This window comes from Schistocerca gregaria, chromosome 7 (assembly GCF_023897955.1).
Source record: "Schistocerca gregaria isolate iqSchGreg1 chromosome 7, iqSchGreg1.2, whole genome shotgun sequence".
Lineage (NCBI taxonomy): Eukaryota > Metazoa > Arthropoda > Insecta > Orthoptera > Acrididae > Schistocerca > Schistocerca gregaria.
In genome coordinates this window covers 322,705,060-322,720,676 of record NC_064926.1, presented here as the reverse complement: position 1 = coordinate 322,720,676, position 15,617 = coordinate 322,705,060, and the positions used below count along the sequence as shown (strand labels likewise).

The 15,617-nt window shown below is 41.6% G+C and overlaps 1 protein-coding gene across 1 annotated transcript in view; it reads left to right on the top strand.

Moving 5' to 3' along the window:
- LOC126281760 (uncharacterized) overlaps positions 1-15,617 on the top strand; it is a 111,903-nt gene that overhangs the window by 58,040 nt on the left and 38,246 nt on the right. The window contains exon 3 of the mRNA XM_049980958.1: positions 207-342. Within this exon, the coding sequence (XP_049836915.1) occupies positions 207-342 (136 nt within the window). The remainder of the gene's footprint in view (positions 1-206; positions 343-15,617) is intronic.

Sequence of the window (15,617 nt, the reverse complement as noted above, 5' to 3'; positions counted from 1 at the left end):
CTCCCTTTCTCTACAGCATTGTTTTTAATATCCCCGTCTAAATTGCTCAGAATTGTAATCCATAGGTATTTCGCTGAACTGACAACTTTTTTAACTTTTATGATTTGTCATGTGACCACAATGTAACGGAGCCTTTAGTACTTGTATGTTGTTCAAGGTCAGTTATTACAGCACTGAGGCGCCAGTTTGTGTTGTGCTGGGGACAGGTGCAGGCGCTGGTGGTGCTTGGGCTGGTTGGTGACGGCTACAACCATCCGCAGCGCGTCAGGGAACGCTTCTCCCACTGGCTGGACGCCTACAAACTGAGGTCACTCAAGAGCGCGGTTGCTGCCATCCGTGACGGTAAGTCTGCACGCCGACTCGATTGGCTGTGCGCGTCGTCTGCAGTGGAAGACACTGCATGCGAGAAAGTAGGGTGATATAATGAAACAATAAAAAACTATGTTTTTGAAATGGACTAGAGTCCTTGCAGGGTACGGTGGCCGATGCCCAGTGACCAAAGAGATGGGCGAGTACATTCGTTTCTTTGGAAGAGGAAACCAACATTGCACGCTTTCAGCCAGTTGGCGACACGTTTCGATGACAGAATCAAGGTGCATGCGCTGCAATCCTTCTCGAACGATTTTACAGAAGACATTCGGTAAAAAAATGGTTTTTGCTTTATTTGTAGCTTGATATATCAGCTTCATGATGACGAGCCCATCATTTCGTTAATGGTCATAGCAGTTGTGGTACCAGCCGGCCGCGGTGGTCTCGCGGTTCTAGGCGCGCAGTCCGAAACCGTGCGACTGCTACGGTCGCAGGTTCGAATGCTGCCTCGGGCATGGATGTGTATGATGTCCTTAGGTTAGTTAGGTTTAAGTAGTTCTAAGTTCTAGGGGACTAATGACCACAGCAGTTGAGTCCCATAGTGCTCAGAGCCATTTGAACCATTTTTTTGTTGTGCTACCTGCAATTAAGTAAGACACTGCGCGGAAATCGAATAAGTTTAGGATGAAAACTAAGGGTCACTACGATTTTGCGTTCAGTGCATATTATATAATACGGTATGTTGCTGCGTATTAAATTTAGCTACCATATTGAATTGTTAGAGCAGAAAAAACAGTCCTGGTTACACAATATAGATTTATTTAATACTCACAAGTGACGCGTTTCGCCTGTTCTGGGCATCATCAGCCAATCTGGGGAACTTATGAGCTGATGTAAGTATAAAAAGACAATAATAAGAAAATAAATTAAAAATAACACGAGAAAGACATACACCGACTAGACTATGGGGTACAGGGCCAAATTTGTGTTACAAGGGGTGGTGAGGGGTGTAAATTTCAGCTCAGAAAATATTGCACCATAACTGAGCCTGCGATAAAAGTGCTTGCTAATCGTAAACGAGGCGTCGAACGTAATTAAGAGTCACATAGAACTGGGAAGCAACAGTTTAATAATCACTATCAATGCTTCATTACATCAAATAGAAGCAACACGAAAAAATATAATGAGAGCAGGAAAAGGAAAGCTACTAAAGCGTGTGAGGGGTATCCAACCTAGGCAACTAGGCATATTCAGTGAACAGAAAAACTCACGAGGGCAAATTACTCCCACATAATGGCTAGGCTAATACACCCTTGGCTCATAACTGGCCACTAATAAGAATAAAGAACCAGCTGAAATTTAGTAAAATATGAAGCAACGAAGCCAGAAGCAACGCTGAACCGGAAAGCTAATTGTAGTGATGATAACTCAACCATGAAGAAACCGCCCCATGAACAAAAATGTGGTCCGTTTACGATATATTGTGAGCACGCTCTGCCGCGACGGCAACTCGACTGCAAAACAAGTGTCAAGGCCCTATTGAGCCATAGTGAGAAAAGGCTCATAAGGTGGCTCGCCAAATCTTAACTAACTAATGGTTCGCTAAATAAAATAATTAGTAAGTAATGTAGGTGGTAATATAGGTGGCAACCATCATTTCAAGATACGTATCATAATATCAAAAAATGTCTGATATTTCGAAAAGACTTGTTTATTTATTAGATTCGGAAATTTGAAAAAGAAATGCTTAGAAATTTCAAGCTCTACAAATAAATTCAGTATCTTGCCTTTGTTGGCCACGTGAAGATTAAATAAAGCTATCTTGTACAACTAAGACTGTTTTTTTTCTGTTCTAAAGACATGTTAAGGTTGCTGCACCACTGCCACTGCACTAGTCACGGAGTGTACTGATTTTATTGAATTTTTCTTTAGGCTTGGGTGGAGGTATCTGTCTGTCGCCAATCTCGAGGAAATTGATTTTATGTAGCACACTCATTTGCGATTACTCGTGCCAGCAATGAAACCAGAAGAAATTCGCAATTCTCCTCACATTTCATAAACGGTTTGAAATGCAATGTGAGATTTTGGCAAATGACAGCACAGAAAGAGGCCCTATGGTTATTATGTAAAACTTCGTTATCTACCATGTTCTTCCAGACTTTATCGATTGAAGAATATAAATTTAAGGCCCATCGATAGCTGGTGAAACGGGAAATGCTGTGAGTTTTGGAACATTGTAAGTGAAAACATTACAGGTTTGTCTTTGTACCGAGAATGTGCTTTTTCGCAAGCAACGGGGATGTGCTTTTCACAAGCTATTGTCCTTGATTTTCCTCAGTTCCTCACTTGGTAAATCATTGTTTCAGAATTCTCTCGCAAAAGCGTTTGCACAACATGTTAGTGAGGTAAGACTCCGGTGTCTTTTGCCACAAGAAGCAAATTTCTACATGGTTGGGGAAATGTACGTTTCACTCAAAATTCGCCATTCATGAAGTTTCTCTGAAAACTACAAATGGTTAACAAGCGAAGCGGAAATAAATTGCTGCTTTTGTTGCATTTTCAGTGGGATGCTTTCTAGGTACCAAACAAAGCAAAGGTTCGAATAATCACCATGCAAGTATGGCCATGGAGGGTTTCACTTAATATTTACAAAAAATGTGAGCGTAGGCTTCAATTTAGAACAGCACTTCTCATCCAGAGATCGGCATTTAACCCATAGAGCGCTGACCGCCTGCTCGCAACACCGACAATTATCAGTCACCCCATTCTTGCATTGCCGATTGGCATCTAGCGGTCATGTTATACTGCACGCACTCTACTAGTAGCAAGTGAAAGTGACGAATGCAGTCAGAGTCCTGTGCAACACACGCTCCGCGCATTCATTCATTCCCTCCTCTGTGTTACCACAGATAAAATGTAACTATTTCCATTAGTACTGCAAATGCAGGACATGTGAAGGGTCATTTTACACTCTGCTGCATCAATACAGAACGCTGAGATTCTGTAATTTTCCACCCACCTCATGTCCTTGTCCCTGAATGGATGTGGATCTTAGGTCACAAGTCTGTTATTCTTCAGGAAAGGCTGTAATAAATTATCATGTGAATTGGCTAAAGCTCCCAACGCTACAAAATACTCAAATTTTCTTTAACTACATAGGAATCAAATAACAGGCAAAGCTACAAACTGCTAACAATGAATGTTACAAATGTACGCCTACAAAGTCCTACGCATCACAGCAATGAACTCCTATAACTCTATGAGCCGTGTGCGGCTCGCGCATGTGCCATTGTTAGGTTGGCATCCTGTAATAGGGATAGTGTCGCCACGTTTTCTTCTTGTGTTTACTGGCGCTACTACGTTTACTAGCGTTGTCTGTCTGTGAGTGGCAGCAGCAGCGTTTATCGATCTCTAGTACCGTGGTACTATCTTTGGAAGGACGTTAAGTGTGTCGGTAGTTCGGTTGGGACGGAGCAGCAGTGAGGTCCGGCAGCGCGGTGACATGCCGGGACCGCTGGCGGCAAGCAGACACTGCCGGATCGAGGGGCTGTAGTTGCGAGGGCCACAACCTCGTTGTCCACCCGACCCAGCCTGTTTGAGTTGAGTGGGCATTAATCCAGTAGCGAAACCACCACTACTTCGAAACCACGCCACTTGTTCGTGTGTTGCTGCTCACAGGGTCACTGAGACAAAGAGCAGAGTGGAGTGTTTGGAGTTGGCGAAATTGTAAGGTGTCAGGCAAATCCAACACCTTACATGAAAACCCTGACATAATAAGCAAATTTACTAGTATGTCACATAGCTCCAAATAAATCGTGACATGAAATTAACCAAAGCAATACAAGTAACGAGTGAGCAAATGGAATGCCACAGACTAACACAAGAATGCCTAAATGCATGTCGTACCTTCCCACCGTGAGGGAGACGCAGTTACTAGGGGAGAAACGAGGACAGAAGCCGAGTGCAGAACCGTGTTAAGCTAGAAGGCCCTACGATAAGAGAGGGGCTGGCCACCCACGCCGCGAGCCTACCTGTACAACTACACAACGCGCACGTTTTAGAGTGAGGCTTTTTCGCGTCTCAGGTACGCCAAGGACAACCCCCAGCCCATGTTAAAAGCTAGAGCCCTCCAGAAAACCAGTATAGATCTTACGATAACACAAAAAGGGCCACTACCACCCGCAAGTTTTAGCGTGAGACTTTTTCGCGTGTCTGTTACATTAGGATAACTCCCCAGCCCATGTTAAAAGATAGAGCCCTCCAGAAGAGCAGTATAGATCTTACGATAACGCTAAAAGGACCACACTAGCTGCAGGTTTTAGCGTGAGACTTTTTAGCGTCTCTGTTACGTTGCAAACTTTAAAAACATTGCCCCACCATGAAAAGTATAACGTTTCCCATTGGATAGACAGAATTTTTGTAGGCGGAGTTTAAGGTTAACATTGAGACCCTGATTGGTCAGATGAAAACATAGCCAGATAGTTTTTTTTAAATCTACTTCGGTAAATTGTAGTAAGGAGAAGTTAGGAGAGAGTTGGATCCGAGACGGCGAGCTGGATGGCTGCTGCGCCGGCCGCTGCAGCCCTGACGCAGCTTAAACACCGACAAGGTAATGAACGCACGCGATGCCGCATTTTTGAGCGCATAAGGCTTCACTCAGAACTGCAGAAGTCTCATCTGTTACAACCCCTTTTTGCGTAATACTAATGGTGATCGTTAATTAAAACTCATGGTGTTCACATTTGCCACTTGAAGAACAGATCTGAAACGCGATGATTTTTCTTTTATATAGTTATTGAGAAGCCACATCAGCCACTGTAATTTACGACAAGTTAGATAAGTTATTAAAGATAATTGAATGTCACTGTAGACCATTTTGATAGTTTTCTCTTTTGTGAAACTTAAATTAAACCTAGATTATAGATGTGATATGGCATAGGTCATCCTTCGATCGATTGTAGAACTTGGAAACCTATTTAGGGAATATTCGTTCACATTTTTGTTGAACGCAGTTGGTTTGTACTATCCTGCATTAAAACATTTCCTTTTATCAATAGTGCAATTTATAAACGATGTTTTGTGAGTAGAATAAAATTTCCAGTGGTAAACTTAACTGCTTTTTCGACGTTATTTTACCAGCTAACTAAAAATAGGAAAGCCTTGAACCCTTTCTACTAAATTTAGTTAGTATTAAGATTCTTTTACAGGGAGTGCAGTGGAGCTGACGCTGAGATCATTAAGTATTTGGTTATATCATCGCTAGTCTCACTGAACTCTTCTGAATTCTACATGTCATGTGTGGTCTGGCGTCTTCTTACCAGCAACAGGTCCCAGGTTCAAACTAGTTAATTCCCTAAAAAACACGCTCAGAGCGTCGTTGCGCCAAAGGAGTAGGGAGACACGATATAGTACAAACAGACACCACCATGAATGTTTAGAAAATTAATTAGCCGTCCTTCACTTCTAATTATTAATCAATGAATTCCTTGTGTTTATTCATGAAGTTCAACCAGAGGTATTTTTCTGCCTAGTGGGCGCTTACGCCCCAGTTAGCTGCCCTGGAGGTTAGCATATTCTCGCGGCAGTGTACTTTTCCTCGTCTTTCCACTGCTGTCTGGTAAGGCGTGTAATTCGACAGCCTCCTTGATTGTGGTTTGGATAGTTTGTTCTTTTGGACTACCTTGGTCATAGTGGTTCCTTCTGCTTCTGAATGTTCTAAACGCCGGATTCTGAAGACGCAGTGGTGTTCGCCGGTTCCGCCTTGCCTGCGTTATTCCATCGTTTTGTTAGTTACCAGACGTGAGGTAGGTTTTGCAAGGGTGTTGGTCTGCGTTTAAACTTTCGTTGTTTTGAGTTGCCATCCAGTTAAGTGAATACAATTCCTGGCTGCCTGTCTCATCGTTTACGAAATCCAGCGACTTTCCCGGGTCGAGCCTTGGAGCACTGACTGAGGCCCACTTCTCTCTTGATTCGGTCAGATTGTGATGACTGTCAATAATGCCTTCAGCCGTGAATGCAATTTGTCTTAAGAATTTATAATTAGATACTGTCTCTTAATATGATTGTCCTTTTTTATAATATTTTGGTAAGAATTTCGATACCTAGACCTTCAGCTGTCAAATTGTTTTTGAGTAATTACAATTTGGTCCTTCAGCCGACAAATAATTTTGAATCCCTTCTCAATAAGGTCTTTAGCCATGAATGCAATTTGTCTTACAAATTTTTAATTAGATATTGTCTCTTAATATGACTTTCCTCTTTTTTATAATATTTTAGTTAGAATTTGCTATCTAGGCTTTCAGCCGTCAAATTGTTTTGAATATTTACTATTGCGACCTTCAGCCGACAAATAATTTGAATCTCTTGTCAATAAGGCCTTCAGCTGTGAATGCAATTTGTCTAAAGAATTTTTAATCAGATATCGTCTCAACAGTCAAATTTGATAATTGTTCCTTATTGTCAACCTTATATGCAATTGGTTCCAAATAAAGTGCACATAACTTTAAAAGAAAAAAAAACCTGAGCAACCAACCGTAACTGAGTAAGGCCCCGTCCAGACAGAAATCTGCCTTTCCCTAAGACCCACGTCTCACCCTGGTACATTGAATACATTGCAGAAATTACATTCGCAGACAATTTACATATTCCCTACTTTGATCTTCTCTGCACTGAATGCAGAGACGCTATTATTTAACATTATTCCATACTACACACAACTAAAATCTTAACAGTGTGTCCCCTCTATACCGGACAGTACTGTATGACCCATTATACTGGGCTCGACTGCCTTTGCTAAAACAAATCACTTCGCTTGACTCGCATTTTTGACGGGAGACGATGATGCGCGAAGTGCTTCGTCTGAATATCGTTATTCTAATGTTACTGAAAGTTGTTACTAAAATGACATTTGAAGTTCTATATCTTGGCATTGAGAGGCTATTTTAGACAGTTATTCTGAGTTATACATAAAAAATATTACTAAATGAAAATTAGAGCTTTGAAACTCTGGCTCCTCATGTGGCAGCCAATCAGATCAACCGACTATTAAACTGGCGCAATGTGTCATGGAACTAGTGGTCCCACTCCTTGTGTCACACCCCAGCAAATGCAGTTTCAACCAAACTATAAAGTGAAGCCAGGAGTAGGGTATTATGGCCTCGAAAGTCAGAAATGTTACCTAAGAAACTTGGCAAGTAATGAGTCCAATAGAAAAACGGGTGGACTGATAAGGTAAGGAATGAGGAGGTTCTACGCAGAATCGGAGAGGAAAGGAATATGTGGAAAACACTGATAAGGAGAAGGGACAGGATGATAGGACATCTGCTAAGACATGAGGGAATGACTTCCATGGTACTAGAGGGAGCTGTAGACGGCAAAAACTGTAGAGGAAGACAGAGATTGGAATACGTCAAGCAAATAATTGAGGACGTAGGTTGCAAGTGCTACTCTGAGATGAAGAGGTTAGCACAGGAAAGGAATTCGTGGCGGGCCGCATCAAACCAGTCAGTAGACCGATGACCAAATATAAAATAAAAAAAAAACAATTGCTCAGTTCCAGATGCTGTAATCTTTTCATTATGTCCACTGTGGCCGATAAACTGCAACTACAATTTAGCGCTTCATGTAGATATGATAAGCATCTAGTCACTTTTTGAATCTGACACGATCTGTACTACTATTAACAAAATGTGTATGATATCTTATGGGACTTAACTGCTAAAGTCATCAGTCCCTAAGCTTACACACTACTTAACCTAAATTATCCTAAGGACAAACACACACACCCGTGCCCGAGGAAGGTTTCGAACCTCCGCCGGGACCAGCCGCATATTCCAAGACTGTAGCGCCTTAACATCTCGTTAGGGCTTACGTTACCAGTAGCACTAGAAACGTGCTTTTCAAATAATGTCCAAACTCGGTTACTATTTGTGTGTGTTATCACAATCGTCCCATTAATTTTTTCAACTGTCTGCTTCTTATTTGTCTAACACGTATTTGTCGTGTTCATCGTTAGATAATGTTGTAAATTTACGGTACATGTGACATAAGAAAGTGAGTATATTACAGTATGAATTCTCAGAACGATATTAGCAAATTAAAAAAACAATACACCTCAACGGAGGATAGAACCCTCGACCTCCTGCATGGTAACCCAAAACGCTATTAACTGCGCCAGCTGTCTGATGTACTTAACATACGTGTTGTTACAGTGTTGCCTGATTGCCACTCTTTAACGTCATTTTTCTGCCAGATATACTCGCCAGACGAAATTTTGGGAGAGACGTCTTTTTTTATCGCTGTCATGTGAGGAGTCGCGCTGCGAAGCCCGAGTGCGCGAATTTCGCTTCGTGAGATATATAGGGTGGTCCATTGATCATGACCGGGCCAAATATCTCACGAAATAAGCGTCAAACGAAAAAACTACAAAGAACGAAACTTGTTTCGCTTGAAGGGGGAAACCAGAGGGCGCTATGGTTGGCCCGCTAGATGGCGATACATAGGTCAAACGGATATCAACTGCGTTTTTTTTTAGTAGGAACCCCTATTTTTTACTACATATTCGTATGGTACGTAAATAAATATGAATGTTTTAGCTGGACCACTTTTTTCGCTTTGTGATAGATGGCGCTGTAATAGTCACAAACGTATAAGTATGTGGTATCACGTAACATTCCGCCAGTGCGGCTTGTATTTGCTTCGTGATACATTACCAGTGTTAAAATCGAAATGGTCGATATCGTGTTGATGTATGGCTATTGTGATCATAATTGCCAACTGTCGTGTGCTATGTATGCTGCCCGGTATACTGGAAGACATCATCCAAGTGTGCGGACCGTTCGCCAGATAGTTACGTTATTTAAGGAAACAGGAAGTATTCAGCCACATGTGAAACATCAACCACGACGTGCAACAAATATATATATATATATATATATATATATATATATATATATATATATATATATATATATATATATATATAGTACACTTAGGAAGCCGACGTCGATGCCCCTTGGGGGATAGTAGGGTAAGGTGGTACAATTGCGATAATTTCGGACAAATGGTATTGTAACTGCAAATATATTGAGAAATGAAATAATTTTAACTATGGCACTTGTTCTTGGATGTTAAATGAACATGTAACACAACTATTAGACAGTTACTAATGTTGATATAAACACAAAAAAGGTTACAGAATTGAGAAAAGTCGATCGAAAATGTACCACACTACATATAATTGTCATCACTTTCTGATACAATTTCGATTACTGGCATCTTCCACATAAAAAGCTCTTTTTCCCTCGGCACCAACGCATATTTCGTGGTACCAAACATTGCATTTTTGGCAGCGAATCCAATCACCCTTAGTTACTGATTATGCACTGTAATAATTCAGTAAGCAAAATCTACAATTATTCTCGTCGTTTGCTGGCGATTTGAAGCTTGGTACACTACTTTCATCATTACTCAAAAACGTACATTTCGGTTTATTGTTCTTGTTGCATTTGTCCATTGCTTTCCTTGTGCCCTGTTGAAAAAGTTTTTTTCCTCTTCCGAAGCGACTTGGCAAAATGTCCTTGACAGCATTGTGCTCAGAATTGGTACTGGACCCTGGCGTTACAGATTTGCCGTGTTCTTCAGTTACATCTTTTGAAGATAAGGGTTCTTCTCCCATAATGCTGTTAGTAGCTTAACTGGTGGAGATTGAAGGAACAGCAGCCATGAATAACGTTGAAGGTGCAAATTTCTCCTCGGGAACAATGTCTTTGCTAAACGGCATTATTCCTGTACTTTGGAACCCTTTGACTGCTCACTCAACGGACGCAGTTTCGCTCCAGGCATCACAGAAAATATTACAGAATTATTGTTTTTAATGATTTCATTGGGACTGCCATGAATCCACTCAGTTGCATTTCTGTGATACTGAGCCTTCAGATACTTGAAGAAAGTTCTATCTATTGGTTGTAGTATATGTGTACTGTGCGGAAACAATCCCAAAAGTTCTATCCCATTTTCCCAATAATATTCTACAGCATCTAAGCTGTGTGGTTGCCATGATTGTCAATAATAAGAAGTGTAATAGGACTACCCACTGTTTTGTATTTCTTGAAGTGTCGAAGCCAGACCGTGAACAATTCTTCATTAATGTATCCCGATTCACTCATCTCCGTAATGGAATCAGGAGGTAAGCTATCTTGGAATTCAGGGCGTAACCTCACTCCTTTAAAAATTACCATGGGTGGTATATACGTACCACTTGCATTCGTGCATGCAGGAACAATCACATTTTGTGCTCTTTTCACGTTTTTTAGTGAAACAACATCTCGCTCTCCTTTACGACTTACTATTTTACGGGTCTGTTGTTACGATATGGTTCAAATAGCTCTGAGCATTATGGGACTTAACATCTACGGTCATCAGTCCCCCAGATCTCAGAACTACTTAAACCTAACTAACCTAAGGACATCACACAACACCCAGTCATCACGAGGCAGAGAAAATCCCTGACCCCGTCGGGAATCGAACCCGGGAACCCGGGCGCGGGAAGCGAGAACGCTACCGCACGACCACGAACTGCGGACTGTTATTAAGAGGAAATCCGGATTCATCCATATTATAAATACACTCTGGTTTAGCAAACAAATCATATTCCTTTAAGATTTCTTCTAAATTCTTAAACTATTTACATCCTTCTGCTTTATTTAAGCCTTCAGCTCCTGCTCGCGGAAGCCCCTCGGGTTTTCTCAGCCTAAGGCGAGTGTCTCTCTTAACAAATGTTCTAAACCAATCGATTCCAGCAACCTTTCTTTCTAAGTTCCATGGATGTGTCGAATTATTTTTCTCAGCTAACCGAAATGCGGCTTTTCTTAATTGGAGTGGCGACAGACCCATCCTCACTGTTCTAAAAGTAAAGCTCTGTGGACCAAAGCATCTTCCATTTTCGAACTGAGTACCGTTGGATGACCAATTCTGTTTTCTATAGGACTAGTGGAGTTAACCCAGCTTGCATTTTCATTTTAATTTGCACTATACCATGTAAAGTGCTGAAAGGGATGTCATATAATTCTGAAGCAGCTCGAAGGCTCAAATATCCACTCATTACACTCTTTATTGCCTCATCTAATGCAACTTGACTCCATTTAATGTAGATTTTCTTTTCTGCTCATTTTCGTGGCATCTAGAAAATAAGAGGTGGCTTTAAAACATCTACTAGGAAAATATCTAAATATACAGAATTTATTTACAATAATTGTGTATAATATGTCTATGGTAACCAATCGTGATGGACTGAACTAGAAAACTGCATTGATCGAAATTGTACTAGGGTATCGAAATTGTACCATTTTTCTGATCGAAAATGTACCATTGGCGTGAGTGAAATCACGAGTAAATAGTAGTGAATTGCGCCAAGAGACGGCAGCACATGTCAGAGAGGCTTTCTCTGTAGGAGCCTCAGAACACGCCCGAACGGAAAATAAGTTTCTAACCTCACTAATGTAGAATTTGCAAGCGCGTGGAAACTAGAAAATTTATAAGAGCGCATTAGACTAAGTAGCTTCACCTACCTCTTAAAAGGAACAAAATTATATCTCCGTAACACAAAGTGGGGTATTCATGGAAAAGACAGGAGTAGGTGTAGAAAGCTGCTATACTACAATGTCACACAAAGGCAAGTGCTACCAACACTACGAGACCAATAAATGTGGCGAAACCTTATGTTGATCGGAATTGTACCTGTATCGGAATTGTACCACCTTACCCTAGATGTACTGACTATGGCTTCAAAGTCGTTCAGCAGCAGATAGTGTGGTGGCTTTGCTGTCAGACTGCCGTCTGTGTCTACCCTTTAATTGGAAATACTTACAGCCAGAGGGATCAGTGTGCTGCAAATGCGAGAAGCAAGGGGGCAACCATGCCACGGAGACCCACTCGCGCTTCGTACAACCGACTGAGCGAGTTTGAAAGGGGTCAAATAGTAACCTTCGAGAGGCGAAATGGTCGTTTCGGAGAACTACCGCACACGTTGAACGTGTTGCGTCAGCTGTGCAACCATGCTGGTATCAGTAGTCGCCCGTAGACGAGGTTCTGGACGTCCACGTCTCTCCGCTGTGGCCGAGCGGTTCTAGGCGCTTCAGTCCGGAACCGCGCTACTGCTACGGTCGCTGGTTCGAATCCTGCCTCGGGCATGGATATGTTTGATGTCCTTAGGAAGCAATGGCTGATCGTACAGCTATCACAGTACAGATAAGGGGGCTTGTGAGCCCAGACGTGTCAAAAGGAATTGTTGCGAACCGGTTGTTGATAGTGGAACTGCCGGGACACACACCTATATCTAGTCTCCCACACACACCACAGTACCGACGTGCACGGCTCAGTTGGTGTCTTCAAGGGATAGCGTGCAAGGTGGAATGGCGCACCGTGGTCTTCAGCGATGAAAACATATTATTTGTTTATTTATTTACACGTCAAGTTCCATAGGATCAAATTGAGGAGCAAATCTCCAATATCATGGAACGTGTCATTACATGAAATTACGACATAAAAGTAATAACAGGTAAAAATAAAATGTTTAAGAACCCGAAAACAGTCAATCCATGTTTAAGTAATTGCAATCAACAGTACAACAAGAATCAGCTTAATTTTTCAAAGAACTCCTCGACAGAATAGCATCAGTGACCGACGACAAAAATCTTCAGTTTCGATTTGAAAGCTCATGGATTACTGCTAAGATTTTTGAATTCGAGTGGTAGCTTATTGAAAATGGATGCAGCAGTATACTGCACACCTTTCTGTACAAGAGTTAAGGAAGTTCGATCCAAATGCAGGTTTGATTTCTGCCGAGTATTAACTGAGTGAAAGTTGCTTATTCTTGGGAATAAGCTAATATTGTTAACAAGAAATGACAGTAAGGAATATACATATTGATATGCCAATGTCAGAATACCCAGATTCGTGAACAGAGGTCGTCGACAAGACGTTCGTGGACTTACACGACTTATTGCCCGAGCCGCCCGTTTCTGAGCCAAAAATATCCTTTCAGAATAGGAAGAGTTACCCCAAAATATGGTTCAAATGGCTCTGAGCACTATGGGACTTAACTTCTGAGGTCATCAGACCCCTAGAACTTAGAACTACTTAAACCTAACTAATCTAAGGACATCACACACATCCATGCCCGAGGCAGGATTCGAACCTGCGACCGTAGCGGTCGCGCGATTCCAGACTGTAGCGCCTAGAACCGCTCGGCCACCCCGGCCGACTTACCCCAAAATATAATACCATACGACATAAGTGAATGGAAATACGCAAACTAGACTAATTTTCGTATCGAACGATCACTCACTTCAGATACCTTTCGAATAGTAAAAATGGGAACATTAAGTCTTTGAACAAGGTCCTGATTGTGGGGTTTCCGTGGCAGTTAACTATCTATCTGAAGACCTAGAAATTTGTTGTGTTTAGTTTCACTAATGATATGCCCATTCTGTGAAAAGAAAACGTCAGGTTTTGTTGAACTGTGTGTTAGAAACTGTAAGAACTGAGTCTTACTGTGATTTAGCGTTAAGTTTATTTTCTAGAAGCCATGAACTTAGGTCATGAAGTGCACTATTTGAAACAGAACCAATGTTGCACACAACATCCTTTACTACCAAGCTAGCGTCATCAGCAAACAGAAATGTTTTAGATTTACTCATAATACTAGAGGGCGTATCATTTATATAAATAAGGAACAGAAGTGGCCCTAACAGTGATCCCTGGGGCACCCCCCACTTGACCGTACCACACTCAGACCCCACATCACAGCCATTACCATGAATAATGACCTTTTGCTGTCGTTGTTAAGGTAAGATGTGAACCAATTGTGAGCCACTCCCCACATTCCGTAATGGTCCAACTTCTGGAGCAATATTTTATGATCAACACAATAAAACGCCTTAGTTAAATCAAAAAAATATTCCTAACATTTGAAACCCTTTGTTTAACCCGTCCAGCACAGATAAATGAGAATATAGCATTTTCACTTGATACATGACTTCTAAAGCCGAACTGTACTTTTGATAACAAATCGTGCAATATAAAATGATCAATTGTCCTTACATACACAGCCTTTTCAATAACTTAAGCAAACACTGATGGCATAGAAATAGGTCTAAAATTGTCTACATGATCCCTTTTTCCCTTTTTATAAAGCGGCTTTACTACTGAGTACTTCAATCGTTCAGGAAACTGACCCTTCCTGAAGGAAAAATTACAAATATGGCTGAATACAGGGCTAACATGTGCAGCACAGCACTTTAATATTCTGCTAGGTACTCCATCATATCCACGAGAGTCCTTAGTCTTCAGTGATTTAATTATTGACTCAATCTCGCCCTTGTCTGTATCACAGAGGAGTATTTCAGACATCAGTCTAGGAAAGTCATTTGCCAAGGAATTTATATGATTCCCTGTAGAAACTAACTTTTTATTTAATTCACCGGCAATGCTCAGGAAATGATTATTAAATACTGTACATATATCTGATTCCCCCCCCCCCCCCCATGAACCATGGACCTTGCCGTTGGTGGGGAGGCTTGCGTGCCTCAGCGATACAGATAGCCGTACCGTAGGTGCAACCACAACGGAGGGGTATCTGTTGAGAGGCCAGACAAACGTGTGGTTCCTGAAGAGGGGCAGCAGCCTTTTCAGTAGTTGCAGGGGCAACAGTCTGGATGATTGACTGATCTGGCCTTGTAACAATAACCAAAACGGCCTTGCTGTGCTGGTACTGCGAACGGCTAAAAGCAAGGGGAAACTACAGCCGTAATTTTTCCCGAGAGCATGCAGCTTTACTGTATGATTAAATGATGATGGCATCCTCTTGGGTAAAATATTCCGGAGGTAAAATAGTCCCCCATTCGGATCTCCGGGCGGGGACTACTCAAGAGGATGTCGTTATCAGGAGATAGAAAACTGGCGTTCTACGGGTCGGAGCGTGGAATGTCAGATCCCTTAATCGGGCAGGTAGGTTAGAAAATTTAAAAAGAGAAATGGATAGGTTAAAGTTAGATATAGTGGGAATTAGTGAAGTTCGCTGGCAGGAGGAACAAGACTTCTGGTCAGGTGACTACAGGGTTATAAACACAAAATCAAATAGGGGTAATGCAGGAGTAGGATTAATAATGAATAGGAAAATAGGAATGCGGGTAAGCTACTACAAACAACATAGTGAAGGCATTATTGTGGCCAAGATAGATACGAAGCCCACACCTACTACAGTAGTACAAGTTTATATGCCAACTAGCTCTGCAGATGACGAAGAAATT